Source organism: Pseudomyrmex gracilis, unplaced genomic scaffold, assembly GCF_002006095.1.
Source record: "Pseudomyrmex gracilis isolate BER0280 unplaced genomic scaffold, ASM200609v1 scaffold_3, whole genome shotgun sequence".
Lineage (NCBI taxonomy): Eukaryota > Metazoa > Arthropoda > Insecta > Hymenoptera > Formicidae > Pseudomyrmex > Pseudomyrmex gracilis.
The window spans coordinates 539,506-558,484 of record NW_018020587.1 but is presented as its reverse complement, the minus strand read 5'-3'; the positions used below and the strand labels follow the sequence as shown (position 1 = coordinate 558,484).

Genomic DNA, 18,979 nt, shown 5'->3' with positions numbered 1-18,979 from the left:
CTCTGTCTCTCTTTCGCTTTTCTCCTTTTTGCTTTTTGTTCCGGTTTTAGCTTTTTCTTTCATACTGCGTATTGAAAAAAAAACTAAAATACTAAAATTATCCATAAAGAGCATGCTAGAGAAAATTTCGGAGAAGTACTTTCTTAGACAAGAATTTCATGCGTTTCTATACAATATATTTCTAAGTTATAAAAATCTTATATTGTAATCTTGTTGTTTGTTCCGTTTCAGGTAAGTAGTGGTCTCCGATCGTTAGAAAAGCGAGCGGCTCGGAGCCGCCGCAGTGGACGGAAGATATGCGAAGCAAGCAGCAGCCCAGGCCTTCTTTCCGATGGCCGCAGCAGCGCGGTGATAACCTTACCGGTAAATATTCATATGTAACATCTCAACGCACGCACGAACGCACGCAGGCACGCACGTGCTTTTGTTCTTTTACTTTTGCATCCTGCACTTCTCACGTCCCGACGAGAGATACCGCTTCTTCGCGTGTCACATAGCGGTATACCGCTCGCGGAAAAAAAGCGAGATCAATCGGCGATTAACCGATGCAACTACACTCGTAATGCTCGTGGAAATATTAGTGTAGGAGACTGATTAATTGTATGTGCTACATGTATTTATTATTTGTAAAATTACGCGTTGCAAATACGCATAGATTCTTTTGATATTAGCAGTTTTTGTTTCAACACGTGCAACTGTAGATTCAGTATGATTGAAAACTATACTTTTATTTAGTTATGAAAAACGTGAATAATATGCAATATTTACATACATTGATTTCAAAATCTTTTAATTTATTGGGAATGAGTAACGCTTTGTTGACGCACTTATGTTATTCTAGGAATTGACCGATCGTCAACTGATCGGTCAGATTTAATAATTGCTGGTTTAGACATTATGTACAGATATCTGTATGACGGTTATAAACAAATGTGATTCACTATCAATTGTAACGATCGATAAGTACGTTCGAGTAACATACATATATGTAGATATATATATATATATATATAAAGACATTTTGGGCAAGTAAAGTTAGTTCATACGTGTGTGATGTGTCCTTCTATCGAACTATCCTTCACGATTATGATGTTCTTAAGTAACACTTGATTTATTGCCTTGAAAGAACTCGGTAAATCATGATTTCTGTCTCTCATTTTCCTCTCAATCTATGTCTACATTAGAACGCGGTATCGTTTCTTAGAAACAACGCGTGGCATTTATTTCCACATCTTTACTCAGCCAGTTTATGATTAATTAACTAATATCGATTAAGTGGCAAAAATATAAAAAGTCGCGATACAAGTATTAGATGTCATATGACGCAGTACCCTGAAATTGTTTACATGGCTTTCAACTCCGGCTCTCATTGCACAAATGACATTTCATTGTACACTGGTCGTTATATTTCATTACGGATGTTATCCAGTAAACTTTATTGCAGGATTCATAAATTTACATTTACGTGGTTTAATTCTCCGGCGTTAGTTGAGAGATGGACACCGTTTTTTAATCGACTCTGGTGCTTTTATTAATAGTTTATACGATATGACGATTCAGAAGAAAAGTAGAATGACAATAAGAATGAATGGAGACAAATTTAAATAATGATGTGAGGCGAATGAAAAACGGCGCAACTGGTTGTACTCTTTTCACTTGCAAATTTGATGTAACTCATACGCGGGATTCTGTATGCGCGAAAGTCGGTAGCTTTACAACACCAGAATTTCTACGACGGGAAAGTAATTAACGAGACAGGAGAAACTAATAAATCGAACGATAAATCGAAAGCGGTATTGTGCAACTGGCCGTACAAAGGCAAAGACAATCCAAGCAACTGGTTGACTCGTCTCACTTGCAAATCCAACGTGACGCCGTAACTCATTACGCCGCCTGAAACGTCGTCTAGAAATGGAGCCGCAAAGAGATAACGGCTGACTTTTCTTGATCTATCTGCACTGTGAAAACGGATAATCAGCTCTCCGATTTCTCAGATCGCAAATCTTGTCGGAAGTTCGCGAATTATCGTTAGTTTAAGATGCGAATAGCACGGCATTAGAACTTGCGACAGTAGGTGGTACGATATTAGACCTTTGTGCATTTATCTTGAAAAGGACAACGCGGATATTAACATCAAATACTCGAAAACTCGTAAAGTGTTATTATATTGTAAAAGAAATTTATTAAAATTGTTATTTGAAATGGCAATAACGTTGTCTCAAATATATTGTATTCGTGTGGTTATTGTGATTTTCGTGTGACTCGCGAAACATACACGTACCCAAGTACTTATAATAGAGAAGGTTGGAAGTAGGGTCGCCTACTGTTCACTCTAAATCAATTACAGCGTCGGTTTCTGTCCTGTGTCATTCTTCTCTATCGTCTAAGTACTTGTAATACGATATCATGTGGGCAAATAAATCTCTCTCATAATAATTTTACTTTGAAAAATATCAAGCGTGTTTAGTAGAATAGATATGTATATATATTTTTGCGAAGATATGTATATATATTCTAGATTTATAAAAATAACTTTGGCGACAAAGTCGAAGAAACGGTGCAGTGCTTTCGTTCTCTTTTCGTTTTCTTTATACGGAACTGTATCTAGAAAACATATCTTATTCGCAATAAAGCATTCTACGGCGCATATTTTTCGCTTTACGATCTACTGTGTTGCGTTTGGTGTATTTGTTGCTGAATCTACAGAAGTTCGATATCTTTGGACGTCGCCAGATTCGAAGAGATTTAGTTGCAACAGTGTCTTCGAAAGTTGGTCGACTTCCTTTGCCGGATATAATCTCGACTAATGTACCTCGTAGTTGAACTCTTTGTAAATGCAGCTCACGAAGAAATTCGCTGCAGACGAACTTCGCGGAAGAATTCTTTTCGCAGTCGCTTTTGAAAGGGATGCTCGTCGATAGACGTGCTTAACGAAAATATCGCTTTCTTTCACTTTGATTCGCGATAACAATCGATCAACAACGAGAAGAAGTTAAGAAATATACGTGTCATTGAGTGTTGTGATTAAAGATAAATTGCACGGATGAACTTTGAACGCAATGTTTGTGGTAAACTGCATTAATTAAAATTCACAAATTCAAGAAACAGTAATATTTATCTGGCTATATAACACCTGTGTTGTTACGCAATGCAATTCGCGGTCTGCAACATTACGATGCTTAATTCCCGAAATGAAGTACGTTTTTTATTTCTTTGCCGATCAAAAGGCCATTTGCGAAAGCCATTATTTTTGCAAGAATTATATTTTTAAAACAACGGCGTTTTAACTTTCCCCAATCAAATTGCATTTTGCGAAATTACACTTGCTGCAATATGGTTTTTTTTTTCGTCATTTAATTCTCGATCTCGATTTGGTTTGTAATTACCTCGTTCGGTCTGAGAAACACTTTTAAGGTGCATGTCGAACGCAATGTATTTAGAATAATAATAACTATCGTGAAACATATTAAAGTGAAACAGACGCCATGGAATTTACGAGACGTATCAGCTTTTTTCTGATCTCACGCGACGCCCCGGAGCGTACGCACTTAATGTTTAATAATGTCGCGGAGGCGCATCGTCATAAAAAACGCGTCTTTCACGGCAAGAAAATTAACGTGCCTTAATCAACGAAATACATCAGACTGGTACTTGAAAAGGCCACTCGTGCCCGGCCTGTACGTCTCGCAATCGAGATACAACCGTTGTCGGCAGCGGTAATAAATTTCGCGCGAAACGTGTCATCGCTTCGATAAAACTTACAAGGACACGATCGGCCGGTTCGGAAACAGTGTCGGTATCTCGTATGTACGCCACAGATATATGTACTACGATTTCATCGTCGTACCCTTGTCCACGCGATTCTCTAGCGCGGTAACGACTAACGATGCACCTGTCTGGCATTGTGTGTGCGGGTAACATTTTGCGTACGCGCATACAACGATTCCGAAAATTAGCGATGCCGGCCGGGATTTATTACCACGTGCTCGCCCGGCTCTCTCATCGTCTGAAAAAAAAATATATGGCAGCCGTGTTCATCACTCGATTATGGTACATTTACCGAGCGCGGAAATTCCTCTTTGCTATCGCACAACGCTGCAACCGATTGGGGTTATCAGTCATGAGCTGGAATTGTAGTATACGAGTCTTTTTCCTGTGGTTTTTTTGACATCAAAAACGCGTAGGCCGCTGCGTTGCTCGAAAAAGATCGTTTTACCTGTAATTTGATATTGTCCACCACGGTTTTGCATATGAATACATATATATCTTCTAAAAACTAAATTTATAAAATAATAAAAATGTGAGAAATTGTTGGCTTTTCTTAAAGATAAAATTGTATTTAATTATTCTTTTTTTAACGAACATTTGATGAATAAATAAGAATCAAATGCAAATATGAATCTTAGACTTTTGAGATGCCAAGTAAATAAACTAATTTTTGTTAACTTTGAAATTTCAATATTATTACTTTTATCGCATGACAGATTTACATATCATCATTATTTTATATATTTGTACGTATAATATCTTTACTAGTACAAAAAACATATAATTTTACTCTTTCCTATCATATTGGAAGAAAGATAAATTAATGATACCACATCTGTGTATATATAAGAGATTTTCTCGGGAAATCGCTGTCAATCCAGCACGATAATTTATATTTCCGTTGATGTAAATCTTCCGACTTGACAGCTGCGGGCCCAACCGTAAACATATCCAAGCGGTGCAGCTACGCTTTCACTTTACAGAAGGCCCATTAATTCTAATTTTGCGTCATTGATGGTGAGTTTACTCTTTGCCGTTCATATTTTTTTCGAGTGTCAGTTTCAACCAGCCCACATTTTACCAACTAGCTTATCAGCAAAAGAGAGAGAGAGAGAGAGACAAAGTGCATTAACTTCAATCAATAAATTTACAAAACACATAACTTTTCTCTCTATAAAGCCATAAATCTATCTACGATTTATGCACTCATAAAAAAATCTCTCTTACCTAAATGTATTTCTCGCACAATTTACTATAAAAATAGTATTTCCTCATAATTATTAATTATAACAATTAATATACGTAATTTGCTGTCTTTTTAAGATAAATTGCAAAAGAATCTTGATGAAAAGGTATTTAAGAAATATAAACTTCACACTTTGATATTTACTGGTAAAACATATCGGCGTATTTGCGCGCCAGTAATATAAGATCGCGAAGAACGCGAGATGGAAGCGGAAATGGGAGAAAGTACGAAACCGCACGCGTGCGACGAGAGCGCAGTGTCGAAAGACAACCTCCCCCGCACCACCCTCGGCCGACAATCGTCTCGCTGGACGATAACCCGCATACGACGTGACAAGTGAAATTCTGTATCCACGAGCCGGTCGTGGCGGGAGATATCGGTGCACGTCTAAATGAACCCCGTTGTACCTTCTGCTTTGATTTCAAAGAGGACCCCTAACAGCCGAGGAATATTCATTTAAATATCTGTCAATACTCGAGCTCGACGCGGTCCGCCGCCTACCCTGGGGATGGACTTATGTGCTCTGGCTCGACTCATCGTGTTCTCCGTTGCACGCATATTGCGCGCACGTTTCTCTCCTGTACATGTGCACGCGCACACACGCGTGCGCCAAGCCGATGTCTGATCTCTGTCGCAGGTATTCTCGATCCTCTTTCTGATCGTTCGGCCACCCCTCGATTTTGCGTCTCTCTACGTCACTCGATTTTTACAAGTCAAGTTTTTACATGTATAGAAGCGGCAGACTTTTTCTATCGGATTTCGCAAAGTACGTGTTATTGAAATTTAAACATTAGTGATTCATTTTCTTAATAAACTTTTTTTTTGTTTTACATTTAGTAGTCGTGTAATCGACAATTATATATTTTCCATTTATTAACGTGTAACAATTCTCCAGTCATAAAATTCGTAAACTGCCATGTCAATGGCAATTCCGAGGGAAGAAATCGCCGGTTAAATCTGTATGCGTGTGGACAGATGGGTATTAAAGTCAGGAGAAGGTAACACGGGAGGAGAAAAAGCAGGCGGCGAGAGAACGGGTGTAAAGTGACTGGGAGAAAAGGTGATTTTGCACGACAGGAAGCAGCTTCTTGGCGGGTAGGTGGGTGGACCAGGATGGTTAGCATCCTGGCCAGAGGTAGATGGAGCAGGAGCACTTTGCGTGCGTCATTTAAGAGAAGCTTAATGCCGCCGTAAAACGCGCTAACGGCCGACTCTCGTCGCCCCGCCGTCTTGCACAGGGACCGCCATCGTTCTTCCGCTTCTGAAGACCCTGAAGCAGCGTGCTCGCGATCGCTTCTTTATCGCACTTTCGAACTGGTCGTCCTTACTCGGCCGAATGATGCACTAAGGAGTCTCTACCGCGACGATACTTGGTAAGGTAACGTTACTTTACCACCGCACGTTATTTCCGTCCACGTGCACTTTCGCGGAGATTTGCGAATGACGTTCGCATAAAACGAACGTGTGAGATGCAATTTTATATGCAATCAGAAAAAATAAATTGAAAAATATTCGTTCGTATTGAACTCTGTTGATATATATATATATAACGAAATAAAGACAAGTCAGCGGTATGTTCTACATGCAGAACGTGATCATTGTTGTATTAATAAATAACGTATCTGTAGCCGATCGAGAATTTTATTGTTAGCAATCACTGCTTAATATTTATTTATCTGTCTGGAATATATAAAACAATTCATATATATCATGTAGTTTATATGTACACGTATCATAAGTTTTTATTTGCATAACTATATTTTTCTACTGTAACATCCAACATGTATAAATGTCTTTACATTTTTCTATTACAACATTTGAATTATTATTATTTTACATAATTATCAGTGACAAAGATGTGATTGATTAATTGTCTTGCGTTGATAATTCGTGTACTAAGTTTCTTTTGGTAACTTCTCTTTTTTTTCTCTCTCTCTCTCTATCTATCTATCTATCTATCTATCTGTCTATCTCTTTCTCATTGGCTTTTCGTGTTTTATGATAGTCATAAAACGTCGCATGAATTTTTCTTATTATATCTGGCCGAGAAACGGTTCTCCTTTCGCGCAGCAACATTTGTTGCGTACCGCGTGACATCTTCGCTTGTAATATAGAAAGTCGAATCTCGTTAGCTGTCACTTGTGATAAAGCATGACTATATGTCAACACAGATGCATGTAATAAAAAGATTGTAATCTCTTAGATATTTATTCTGCGATTATTTTTCAATGTTCACTTTTTTCCATTTTAATTGTACTAATTTTATTATTCAGATCTTAAAATTGCGTATATACGTTAAAATAAAGACAAATTTAAGCCAGACTTAATATAAAAGAAATGCCTCGCTGAAAAGTTAGAACCAAAATAGAGAAATTTTCAACAAATTCTGCAATATACAGTGGCGGATAGTGGTCGTATCGCAAGAGATGAAGCGGCCACGCAACGAGCGGCACGATTTCGGAAGAAAAACAGAACGAACCCTCGGGGATGACATTCGTAGTATATTCGCGCTCGTTACAATTCTTAACTCTGGCTAGCCCTACTAGCAGCATTTTAATCCAGCCGACCGCCGTCACTTCGCCCCGAACAATCGGCCCGAAATTTGTTGCAAGCGCGCAAGCAAGAATTGCGGAACGCAAAACGCAACAAAAGAACGAAATATTAGTCGGTTGCGATGCGGCTGCTGCTGCTAGCCAACGAGGTGGTTTGTCGGAGGTAGTTCGACGGGGGTTATGCGGAGAGAATTGGTACATAATATGTCGCCTGTATCGCATTTGAATGTCCCTCCAGCTCGCTCGCACTCGGCTTGAGCGAGTAATTAGGCCACGCGTCCGAAGAACTGGCTATCCTCGTCTTTTGATATACATATACGCAACGATTGCTTAGATCGAATCGCGATGGTTGATTGATTAACAACGTCATCTCCTGGCGAGCGCACCCGACAGTGATATATCGTTCATTTATTCGAACATAATGATCTTGTGTTTAATGCGGAATCGCACAATGTTCATGAGCGACGCGCTCTTATTGCTTAATATGCACATCGGGAATTAGTCTTACGGCGGAAATTAATGCGCGAACGATTTGTAAATAAACGACGAGCCTTGGTTATTCATTGCCGTGAGAGTGTCCGCTCGCGTGCACTTATTTACATGAGACGCGGTTCGCGATGGCTTGGCTCGAATTGAAACCTCGAGAGCGGCTATCGCAATTACAACGCGCGCACGCTCGCGATGTGTTTCCTCTCTGTCGACCTTAATAGAGATCGGGGCTCCGAGAAGAGCCCACCATCGTTGAATTACGTAAGGCAGAATTACTCGGTTACAATAACGCGAGGAAAACTAAATATCGAAACGATTAACCGGAGGCGAGGCGTCGTGCTGTCACGCTCGAGCGAGCGCACAACACGCGCGCGCGATGGGAAAATCGCGATTTACGCCAGGGAGAGCGCAAAAATCGGTCGAACGTGCGCGACTTTTCACGCACGATCGATTTTCTCATCCCGCGGGTACCAACGAGACGTCGTAACGCGCCGTCGTACGTCGGAAAGACCCTATCGAAAGTTCAGGATAATCGAACCAGCTGTATATGACTAAGCATTACCGAGAAACGTTTAATATCATGAATCGCGGTGAATTCGCACAGTGACTCGATCTGACGTCTTACTTAATGGATTGCTTTGTATCTTTTCCTCTCAAATATGCATATTTACTCTGAACATAGCGACTTTATAAGTTGGAAACTTCATCGATTGCGTGGATAAAGTTGCAGGAGATTTAAAATTTCAGAGAATTGCAGAAAACCTTAATAAATTAATTGTCATCAAGGCAATTCGGTAATAATCTTAGCATTTGTTTTTACTCATCATCAAAATAAGTATGTATGATTGTGAAGTGCCGACAAGTCATATGCACACGCATCGACAGAACATTCACTTATCATCTTTTCATCTGACACGAAGCAAGCGCGCTCGAGCGAGCAGCATAGTCGAGCAGAATCGGTTGCTGCCACTCGAAAAGCCAATGCTGCACTCTGACGGACTGACAAGGCCACATTCGTACGTCGCGCTGCAGATTGGGAAATTTATCGAGGACACTTTCATCATGTCGTTTTCTTGAACGCAAGAGAAAGCAAGATTTTCGTTCGAATGAGTCGTACAAAAGGAACAGCGAGTTTGTCGCATATTATATCGATAACGAACGACCTTAAACCTAGGTAGCATGCTTACCACCCATTACTGATAACTTTATATTTGCGTCATACTTCATATCACGATGACACCTTGATCTTATTCACGGCGACTCGAGAAGCAAACGTACGTAGTACAATATACATATAGATATTATCTCTTTTCAAATGATAACTGGCACCATGAAAGAAAAACATTGTCAACTTACAAAAAAGTAACTTGCTCTTTAATCTCAGCGCTAAAGATGATTGCTTATTCCAATTATTTTCTCAGACGGAATTCTAAAAATATTTTTTTAATATGTTATATAGAAGATTATCCACGTGCGCAGAGCAAAGTAAACGCAGAACATGTAATATCGTTTGCTGTGTTGGCCAGGAAGTATATGTGCACGTGTGCGTTCTATATAGATAAAAAAAAAAAAAAAAGAAAAAAAGAACGAAGACGTAGACGGGGTTTCTTCTTCGCGGTGGACTCGGGAACGGCGGGATGCTTGTCGAGCGCGGCTGGTTGCGCGCATCTCGGTAGTGGACGCGTATATCAGCATCGCGTCTTCAACGTCATGGCGTTCCAACTCGGCCTTGTCAGTCCATCCCGCCGCATCCGACGGCTGCTCCTTGAGTGGCAGCGATTCATTCCGCTCTCTTATACTTGCTCGCTCCGCTCTTCGCTCAGCGTGACAGGCGATGTGAACGCACCGGGTAGGATGCACGTGCAATATGTGACTAGTATATCTCGTCATACGTGAGAGACGGACGCCGGATGTCGTCGATGAATTTCGCGAGCCTAACACCACATGGCTTGTACGCTCTTCCGCGGCCGTGACAAAACGGCAACGTTTTGTTCATCTCTAAATTAGCGCGAGATACTGAAACACACGAACCGATTTATTGTAAATTCCTCGGCTTGCATCCAGACCGTCTTGGCTACATTGAATACGACATAATGAATCAATGCCTCGTTAAATGGCGTTGATGCATTCTAGTGTTCCGTCAACTCGCGATAGACTGAACAAATCGCAACACAGTTCCCTGTTTTTCCGTGAGCTATATAGAAAAGTGTTTAATTTTTGTTGAAATTTTAAAAAGTCCCATTTACTCAAGCTTCGCTCGTTGAAATTGAATAATCCAATATATTACAAATGTCTAAAAGCAATCACGTTTTTATTAAAGTGCAGTATTAAAATCATAGTTTTGATATGCGTGGCACGCGCATTCGTGTATAATTGTATCTTCATTTCCATTTACATTGTTTATGACTTGAATTTTCGCTCGCGCGATGTTTACGCACAGCTGCTTCAATCAATTCTACAAAATAAAGCTGACGTTTTAAGAAAAGCAGCGAAATAAATTTTACTAATGATGATGTTTTTGTGAAGATCGAAGAATATCTATAACGAGATTCATTTCCCGAGATCGTGATGCTAATTAGGATAAAAACAGAATTATGTTCTCCGATGATGAGTTTATATGATATATACACACGTGACGTATATGTGTGCTCCAGGCTGGAGATCTTAAATTGTGTGTATGGTTAGCTCATTATATATTAGCAATGGGATTTCCGTACGTGCCTATGCGTTTATTGCATGTGCTTTATTACATGTATCTACGTATTTATTACACGTGTTTATTGCATCGTTCTACGCTGTGTTCTATGGAGCACGACTTTGAGCAATTAAGAAATTTTTCACTTATCTTCGTGCGTTAAATCAGAACTTAACTCTTTAACTTTTTTGAAACATTTTACATTTTTATCTTTTGGCAGGAATTTTTTACTTGGGATTTCTACTTAATTTTATTATAATTTCGCGGTTTAAATGCTTTTTACTCTTCTGTCTCGGTAAAAAAGAGGAGATTTTTGACGATAAAGAAGTTATCTACAGAATTGTTGCGTAAACATTATTATTGTCTGTAGCTTAATTAAGACGAATCAAAGATGATTCGATGAAACATTTGTAACTGTACTTATACGTAACGTAATTGACACTCTGTCGATTCTTCTCCGGCAAAAGCGGGGACCACGGGTGGTGTTAGGCAAACTTCATTCTCAAAGAAACCCAACGACTTCTTATAAACTCGTTACTGGGGATCGCTATATTGTTCTCGAGGATGGGAGTATTTAGACGAGACGATCGGCGACGAGTCGTCGGAGAAGACGCGGGGGCGACTCGAGCAGTTGAGCGATGCCGGGTCGTTCCGGCGGGCGCCTGGGTTAATAACGGACCACTTTCTTCTCTTCAGACAGGGAAGAAAAATTCATTGGTGTTTCAAGACTGTGGTTAAAATCGAGAGTTATCCGAAGACAGAAAGAGAAAGAGAGAGAGAGAGAGAGAAGAGCGGATGATTTCAAAATTTTGAGTGTTAATAACTTTTGACAGACGAAACACAAGTGTTTTTCTGTTTTGTACAATACGTAACTTCTGAAGAAGACTGACTGAAATATTCTTTTGAGCAAGGGATTATTAAGTGAATCCTCTTTTCACAGAAATTCGCGTAACTTAAATTTCATTGCTTTCCATATGAATTCACTTCTTTAGAGATACCGAGCTGACGAGATTGAGGAAGACGCGCGCGTGATCACAATTCTTACGGGTCGCAACACCCACGGGCTTGGATTTATGCGAAGCCGCGTGATAAGAACGAGCCGGATAATGCCGGTCCTCCTCCACCTGCCAGCGGGCGTTCCGCCATCATTTTTAATTCCCTGCGGGACAACCGATTTCGTTAGATCTTATCGCCGCCGGTGATTCCAGGTGAGCCCACTGAAAAGAAGGCACAATGGAGTCTCCGTACTTGACGCCGAAAATGTGTGCAGGTGGTTTCCTCGTTGGAGAAGTCACGGCATTTGTCCTTGTAAACCAGCGGGAATTTATCGAATCCCACGCTAATGTTGGGAGATGACGCAGTCTTTTGTTTTCTCGCATTACATACCGTTGCTTTTAAAACAACACGGAGTTGATACTAAATAAAACATGGATCATCGCATGTGATTTTAATTTTATGTAAATGATAAGCTTGTCACGCGTCGGAAACCTTAATATTACAAATGAGAGACTTGTGTCAGATCTAACGTGTCACAGATTAAAAACGTGTCTGCGTGAAAATAGAAAAAAGATTTTTTTAACGTCAATCATTATTACAGAGTCAAATTTGCATACACAATATGCGTTTACTATGTTTTACGAAAAGATCAAATTTCCCAAATGGCAAGCAGTTATTATTGGTTGCGATACAGTTCTTGAAGGATTACCTCCTGTCTCTTCGTGAGCGATGAATCATCTCGTAGATGTAACGTGAATTAATTACGCTTTACGCTCGGTGTATTTTTGTTCGTTGGCTTGCTTGTAATTAGGAAAATTGCACAGTATCACTTTGACCTATGCGCACGGTTACTTTAGTAGCGGGAGACAGTGTTGAGATGCGCTCGATTCAACCGCGCTCGCGTATCGGCGTGAATTATTCCGACTGTAGGCAGTTTGGTTACGTCTGTCGGAGTCAATCGGCGAATCGAGTTGGGGAGTGAGAAGAAGCCATCGAAGAAGAGACTTCGCTTTCGCTCCTACGTGTCGCGTCGCGTAATTAACATCCTCGTCGCGACGACCTCGATCCGTCTCGATGCACCTGGCTTTCGTCTCGCGTTGTAGTAGCGGACGATGATTCGAGGTGACGAGACTGAAATTAATATTCGGAAATGGGACCAAGGTTGCTTTTAACTTTTAGCTTTTCGTCACCTCCTCGCGTAGTTCTCGACGAATTATCTCATTTCCTTCTGCTGCACTTTTCTCGAATGCTTTTTGTTTACGCGCGGCTTGCTTCGGCCAACGGTGAGGCAGTGCGCCACGCAAGATCGAATTGGCGTTTAGTTAAATCGTCGAATCATTGATGTTGCTGTTTTAGTTTTTTTTGAAACGCTCTTATTCATTGTTGCTTTGCTGATAATTATTGTCTTTATCGATCGATCTATCGGATCTTAGCTCGCATAATTCATTTCACATCTACATTTTTCTCTTATAGTATTTGCTTTATGTTTGATTTATCCGTTGCAGCGGCGTACGCAAATAGAGCTTCCCTTTGCGGATAAATCCTGATCTCTCTCGTGACAGTCGCGTGTCAGGCCGGGAACGACGTTGAAGCGAAAGGTTTCTCTCAGATTTGCGATGGTCTCCGATTTCGTTTCTTCCACCTCTCCCCTTTCCTCCTCACACACATACACAGCCGCGTATTCTTTTTCAATTTCTGGAAAGGAGGAAAAAAGGCGATACGTATACGTACGCTCGGGGAAGAACAATAAATGTTACGGGTCGTGCGTTGCGGAACCAGCGCCGGCGATAAATCACGTTAGCCGTGTGCTTAAATCAACGTCTAAATTCTCTTTTAAGTCACACGCTGTACGTTTTATAAAAGAGCATTATTGATCGCCCCTCTTCTTTGTACGCTCATGTACGCTCTGAGATACGTGCGTACGTACTTTCGCCCGTTTCTTATCTTCTCTTTATCACTGCATCTGCCTCATTACTATTCTATGAGCATTCATTATTATCCTGTCGCTCCTATTTACGTTTCGCATATATGTATACACGTTCTATCTGGCACGCGGATTAGGCTATAAAAGTTCATGCTTAATCTTCGCGCGATTTTCTCGATTCAACAAAGTATATTGCACAAAATGTGCTTAAAAATTGATATCTTTTTACAAACACACTATTTTTTAAACCTACTTTTATTTTTTATTTCGTGTAAAAACATTATAAAACAGACACTTTACAAATATTTATGATGCGTTTGAATATGCTTGCGTCAGTGATCTTCGCAGTCGAAAATAGATAGCACTGTTTATTTTTTAACATCATACACAAAAAGAACGTCGAATAGCATTCGATATTCTTCTAATTTTAACTGAGAGGTGGAAATGTACATATGTATTTCGTGTACTTTGCGGTAGATTGATATTTACGCCACGCGAAAGAGACGCGCATATTTCCTCTGAGCGGCAAAACGGGTGGCATTTAATACAGCCTCGGTGTGTCTTGTATTAGCGGAGACGGGAGGGAACGTAGAAAGAAAAGGCTGACGGGAAGACGTGAGAGTTGAGGGCGAAGTGGACCGTTCGTCCTGTCCATCACGTTGCCAGCGTCAGATTATCGTTCTGACACTTTCCGAGTTACTCCGGCCGCACCGCGCGCCCGTCGTCTCTCCCGACTATCCCTGGTAGACGAGATCGCTGCCGCTGCTGCTTCCACCTCGTCATCTTCTCTCTGTCCACCGCGCGAGACGGACTTCCAGACAACGTCCGACTACTCGAACAAAACTCGGAAGTAAGAGAAAGGAATAAGAGAGAGGATAAGAAGAAGTACGGGTGGCAGGGGCGTGCACGTTTGAAGTTGGGTCTACCCGTTTGACCGGTGTCGATCAAATTTCCGAGGGCGAGATCATTCAAGGCCGTCGACGAGATCGAGACAAAGCCCTCTTCGCTGCCTACCATGTCACGACACGGTCCTTTTTCTTTCTTTCTTTCGCTCTCCTAACCCGTCCTCTCGTCCTGTGTTTCATCCGCGTCCCAGGAGCATTCTAATTCCGAAGTCGAGCCAAAAGAGAATTCGCTTGGCGCGAAGCGACTCACAAGCCGCGAGCTTACAGATTACGGTGAATTTCGCGCTGACGGGCGAATACGCTGGTGTGGAACATTTGGTACATTTTGTTCGGTCTGTCCGATATACGCGATACTCGATCCGACCGTCACGGGCGCGCGCATTGTCATAATTATGTAACAATGCGCGAAAGAAAATATCGAATACATTCATCGGGCATACTGATAAATTTTTAATTGAAAATCGTGCGTACGCGGCACCGGGAATTTAAAACAAAAATCTATTTTCGCACGCGCGCGCGCCTGCCTTTTGGCGCACTGTCATTGCCGCCACTGCTGCTCTGGCTGCTGTGCAGTAAAAGCATGGGAAAGAGGAGAAATTTAATTCTGTCGGTTTATCGGTTGTCGATACATTTTTCGAGACGCATTAAAAGGCACTAGCTGCACAAGCCCGACGAATTATTCGCGATGAGCAACCGTCTCATCGTTGCGAGAGAGAGGTCGGATACGCCGCAGCACGCGTGTGACCCCGGCCACGCGCGTCATTCAATTAATAATTCAATCATCGTTCTCGATTGGATTACCTTTTCGGCGAAAAAAATAAAAAAAACCCCGGAGAAGGGGGACAGAGCGCGGCGCGCCCGGGGCGTAACGTAACGAGAGGCTGTCATTACGCGCAATAGCCCATGCATTTATCAAATTATTTCCGTTTTGTATCGACCTATCGATCGGGAATAAAAAAAATTTATCAACGATGAAATTCTCCGTATTTGCGCAGCGCATCGATAATACGGAATCTGCCGTCTGTCAATGCCTTTGAATGATTCAACAGATTGCGTAATACAGATGATCTACGTTATTACAAAAAGTTCTTATATTATTGTAATTAACAGCGTTTATTATGGCAAATATTGTTATTATAAAATTTCTTATTTCTATCACATATTCGACCTTCTCGTTATAGAAGAAGTAAGTTTTCAACGAGAATGCCCATTGCGAGCCCGTATCGTAGACCGATCGGATCTTTTCAGGTAAGAAAACTTGGAGATGCGATTTACGATAGTCAGTTATGAGACGCGGTTCGTATCAATTCGTGAGTGGCGCGCGCGCAAAATAAATACGCCCATTCTAAATACAATACATGGTTGCTAATTATTGACCGTTAACTGATAGAGGGACGCGTTCATTATTACGCGCCTATTATTAGATAACGCGAAAGTGTTACGTGAACCGAGAACATCAGTCCCACGTATTAAAATGCAAACACTACGTTCGGTACGAACGGTTTAATGCCTTCGGTTTGAGCGCGTTGGCGCTCAGGTAATTAAATCGAATGAAATTACGAACGATTAATGGTCCGGACACGCTCCCGTGAGTCATGCGCGAAATCACCGAGTCCCCGACAAAAAAGTATTTCGAGCGACTTTGTATGATTGTCTACGAGCACGCAATCAGTCGTAATAAGATAAAAACTTCCGTCGTATTCCGCTACTTATTTTAGCACATTGTGCACATGCGAGTTTTCATGTAGAGATTATATTTATTATGTACACACAGTGTGTACATAACATTTATTGTGTTACAAAATTTGGTTTTGCTCGTAAATCTTTAATTTGTGGGAAAAGATTTCTAAAATGTAATAGCAGTCATTTGATATATAGATTCAAGATATATTATATTTATGCAAAATGTACATATATACGTATATACCTATTGTAAAATTATAATTACATCGTACGAGGCACGACGCGTTCCACCCCCACTCAAGGCGCACCATTATCGCGAAATACTGCAGATGCATCTACGTACACGGTTGCATTCCTGGACATTAGCATTGCCACGTACCGTGCACGTACACATGACGAAACCCTCGTGTGTAGGTTAATGCTCGTACTCGTGAGAGTGGTGCGACATCCCCCTGATGAAGTTGAGCCGCGACGTGTAATAAGGGTCGCGAAAGGCGGGGTGGGGAGACGAGTCGACGGACGGACGATGGTAAAAGGTGGGGCTGGATGAAGTCAGGGACGGATCGGTTCTTGCAGCAGCTTCCGGAAAAATGTGCACATTCGAAATATTTCTGACTCATTGTTTTTTTGTCTATAGTTTGCTTTATTCATTGCAAATGGTCTTACTGCATTGTTACTTCTGACATATTTACTCGTTAGAGAGCAAGATTAAACTTTGCAAATTATATACATATGTATATATATATTACATATTAATATAAGAAAGAAGATATACAACGTGCTGAAGGACAGTTACAGAAACTCCTTTGAAATTGGCAAAGCATGGAAGATGCACCTGAGTCCGAAGAGGACCCTACGTCCCTGGATGAGGTTGACACGCGAGGTGGACCTGTCGAGGAGGAGGGTTGAGACTGGAAGCGGACGTGACACGGCCGTCTTGTGACCCATACCCTACCACCGACACCACTCCTTCCCCGTTTCCTGACCCCTTCTCGCTGACGTCCACCCCCGGTCCACATGCCACGACGGCGACCGACCGCCGCTAGTCCAGCTCTATTGTTGTTATTATTAAAGGGGGTAGTCGGGGGAAGGGGGACGGCTGCCGGTCGGGTGAGAGGGACGATGACGGAAAGGAAGGCGGCGTCTGCAGGTGACAGATGAAACAGCCGACCTCTCGCTCGCACCCGTTTTAGATCTCGCTCGTTCTCCCTTCATCACCGTCGAATATCTCGCGCGCGCGAACACACGTATACCGCGTGCACGCATACCGAGAGACGGCTTTCTCTCTTTCGTTACTGCAAACTCACGTTCACCCTTCACGTACCACACCCCTTGCTCGGTTGGAGCTCTAGATCGTCGTCGTCCGAGGTTCCAGCTTCCTTCAAACTGTCGGACTGAAGCGTTTCGACACTGTCTTCGACGGATGCTTTAATCGATCCTTTAAGCAATCACTTTGGACTTTGTCTTTCTCTCTTTCGCTCTCTCTTTCTGTTTTTCTGCCTTTTTCTCGGCTTTTCTTTTTCTCTTTTCATTCGTGCTTGTTCTTTTCTTTTCGCTGCGACAATGCGCCATTTTTGTTGTGCCTTTTGTCGGCTTCAGAAAATTCCTTTTTCGCTTTTGCACAGTGAGGAACTATCAGCAATTACATAAAGCGCGCTTTTAACTAAGATTATTGAGACGTGCATCACGTCCGATATCAATTTAGATGAAAATATATCTTGCTCTAACTCTTGTTAAAAGATTAACCAAATATAATATTCATACAGAGTCTACACAAGAGACAATTTAACAGGTTCTACCATTTAAACCTCGTGATAAGATTATGTAATAATAGCGTCTTGTTATCAATTTAGATGCAAAGATAATTCGCGAATCAATAATGCGACTTACGTACGACAAGCCTTTCATCGACAAGTCCGATCTTAGGATAAACGTGCCAAGCCAGCGTTCAAAGCCGGCTCCGCTCATCTATTCGTAGTTTACGTCTATATTACGTACTTGGATTGTGCGTTATTGAGATTAGCGCGAACTCTGTAGCGCGTTGCATATAGGATATTCAGTATCTGCTCCCGTCTGCGCGAATGTACGTCCTTCGTTACGGATGACTGGCAGAGAAGTGATTCTGACATCCATTGAGACGCCAGTCGAGAATCACGTGTACGTATTGGCTCGACGTCCTCGCAACCGCGGTAGCTGAAGTTAGTTCGCGTTTTGTCCGCATTTATGTGATCGAGACAGTCAGTCGCGCGTCAATTTGCCGTTACCGAGTTCTCTTCGCACTCTCCTCTCCCGATCCCATTTGGTATCTATTCGTGTCGTCGCCGCGCGGCGTTCGTTGTTCGCTCGAATCTGGAGAAACAGGAAGAACAAGAAGGGAAGAACATGATAGGGCAAGATAGGAAGGACTTCGCACTTCGCCGAGATTAGTTTCATCGCGGGTAGCTTTCTTCTACCTCGAACGACCCGTTGAAGTGGACACTCTGGAAAACGCGAGGAATGCACATCTCGTCCCGTCCGGTGTAGGAGGAACGGCGTAGTTACATACGTATGCCCTCCAAGCCAAATTCCCTCTTCTAGCTTCTCCGTTTTACTCTCGAATAACTCGACGTCACAGCATCACCACCCTTGTAATCACACTCGCCGCGTTTCAACGTCTTCGCCTTCTCTTCTTTCCTCCTGTCCGGTCACGGTGGTGCCCGGAGATCCAACGGAAACAAAACC

At 41.9% G+C, this 18,979-nt stretch overlaps 1 protein-coding gene across 4 annotated transcripts in view; it reads left to right on the top strand.

The window, feature by feature from the left end:
• The window catches only part of LOC109855031 (protein tiptop), a 131,057-nt gene that overhangs the window by 84,513 nt on the left and 27,565 nt on the right, over positions 1 to 18,979 (top strand). For 3 of the 4 annotated variants that reach the window (XM_020428809.1, XM_020428818.1, XM_020428828.1), the window contains one exon: positions 232 to 363. The exons of the other annotated variant lie outside the window; for it this stretch is intronic. In XM_020428809.1, the coding sequence (XP_020284398.1) occupies positions 297 to 363 (67 nt within the window). In that variant the 5' untranslated portion in view covers positions 232 to 296. The remainder of the gene's footprint in view (positions 1 to 231; positions 364 to 18,979) is intronic. 4 annotated transcript variants of the gene reach the window in all.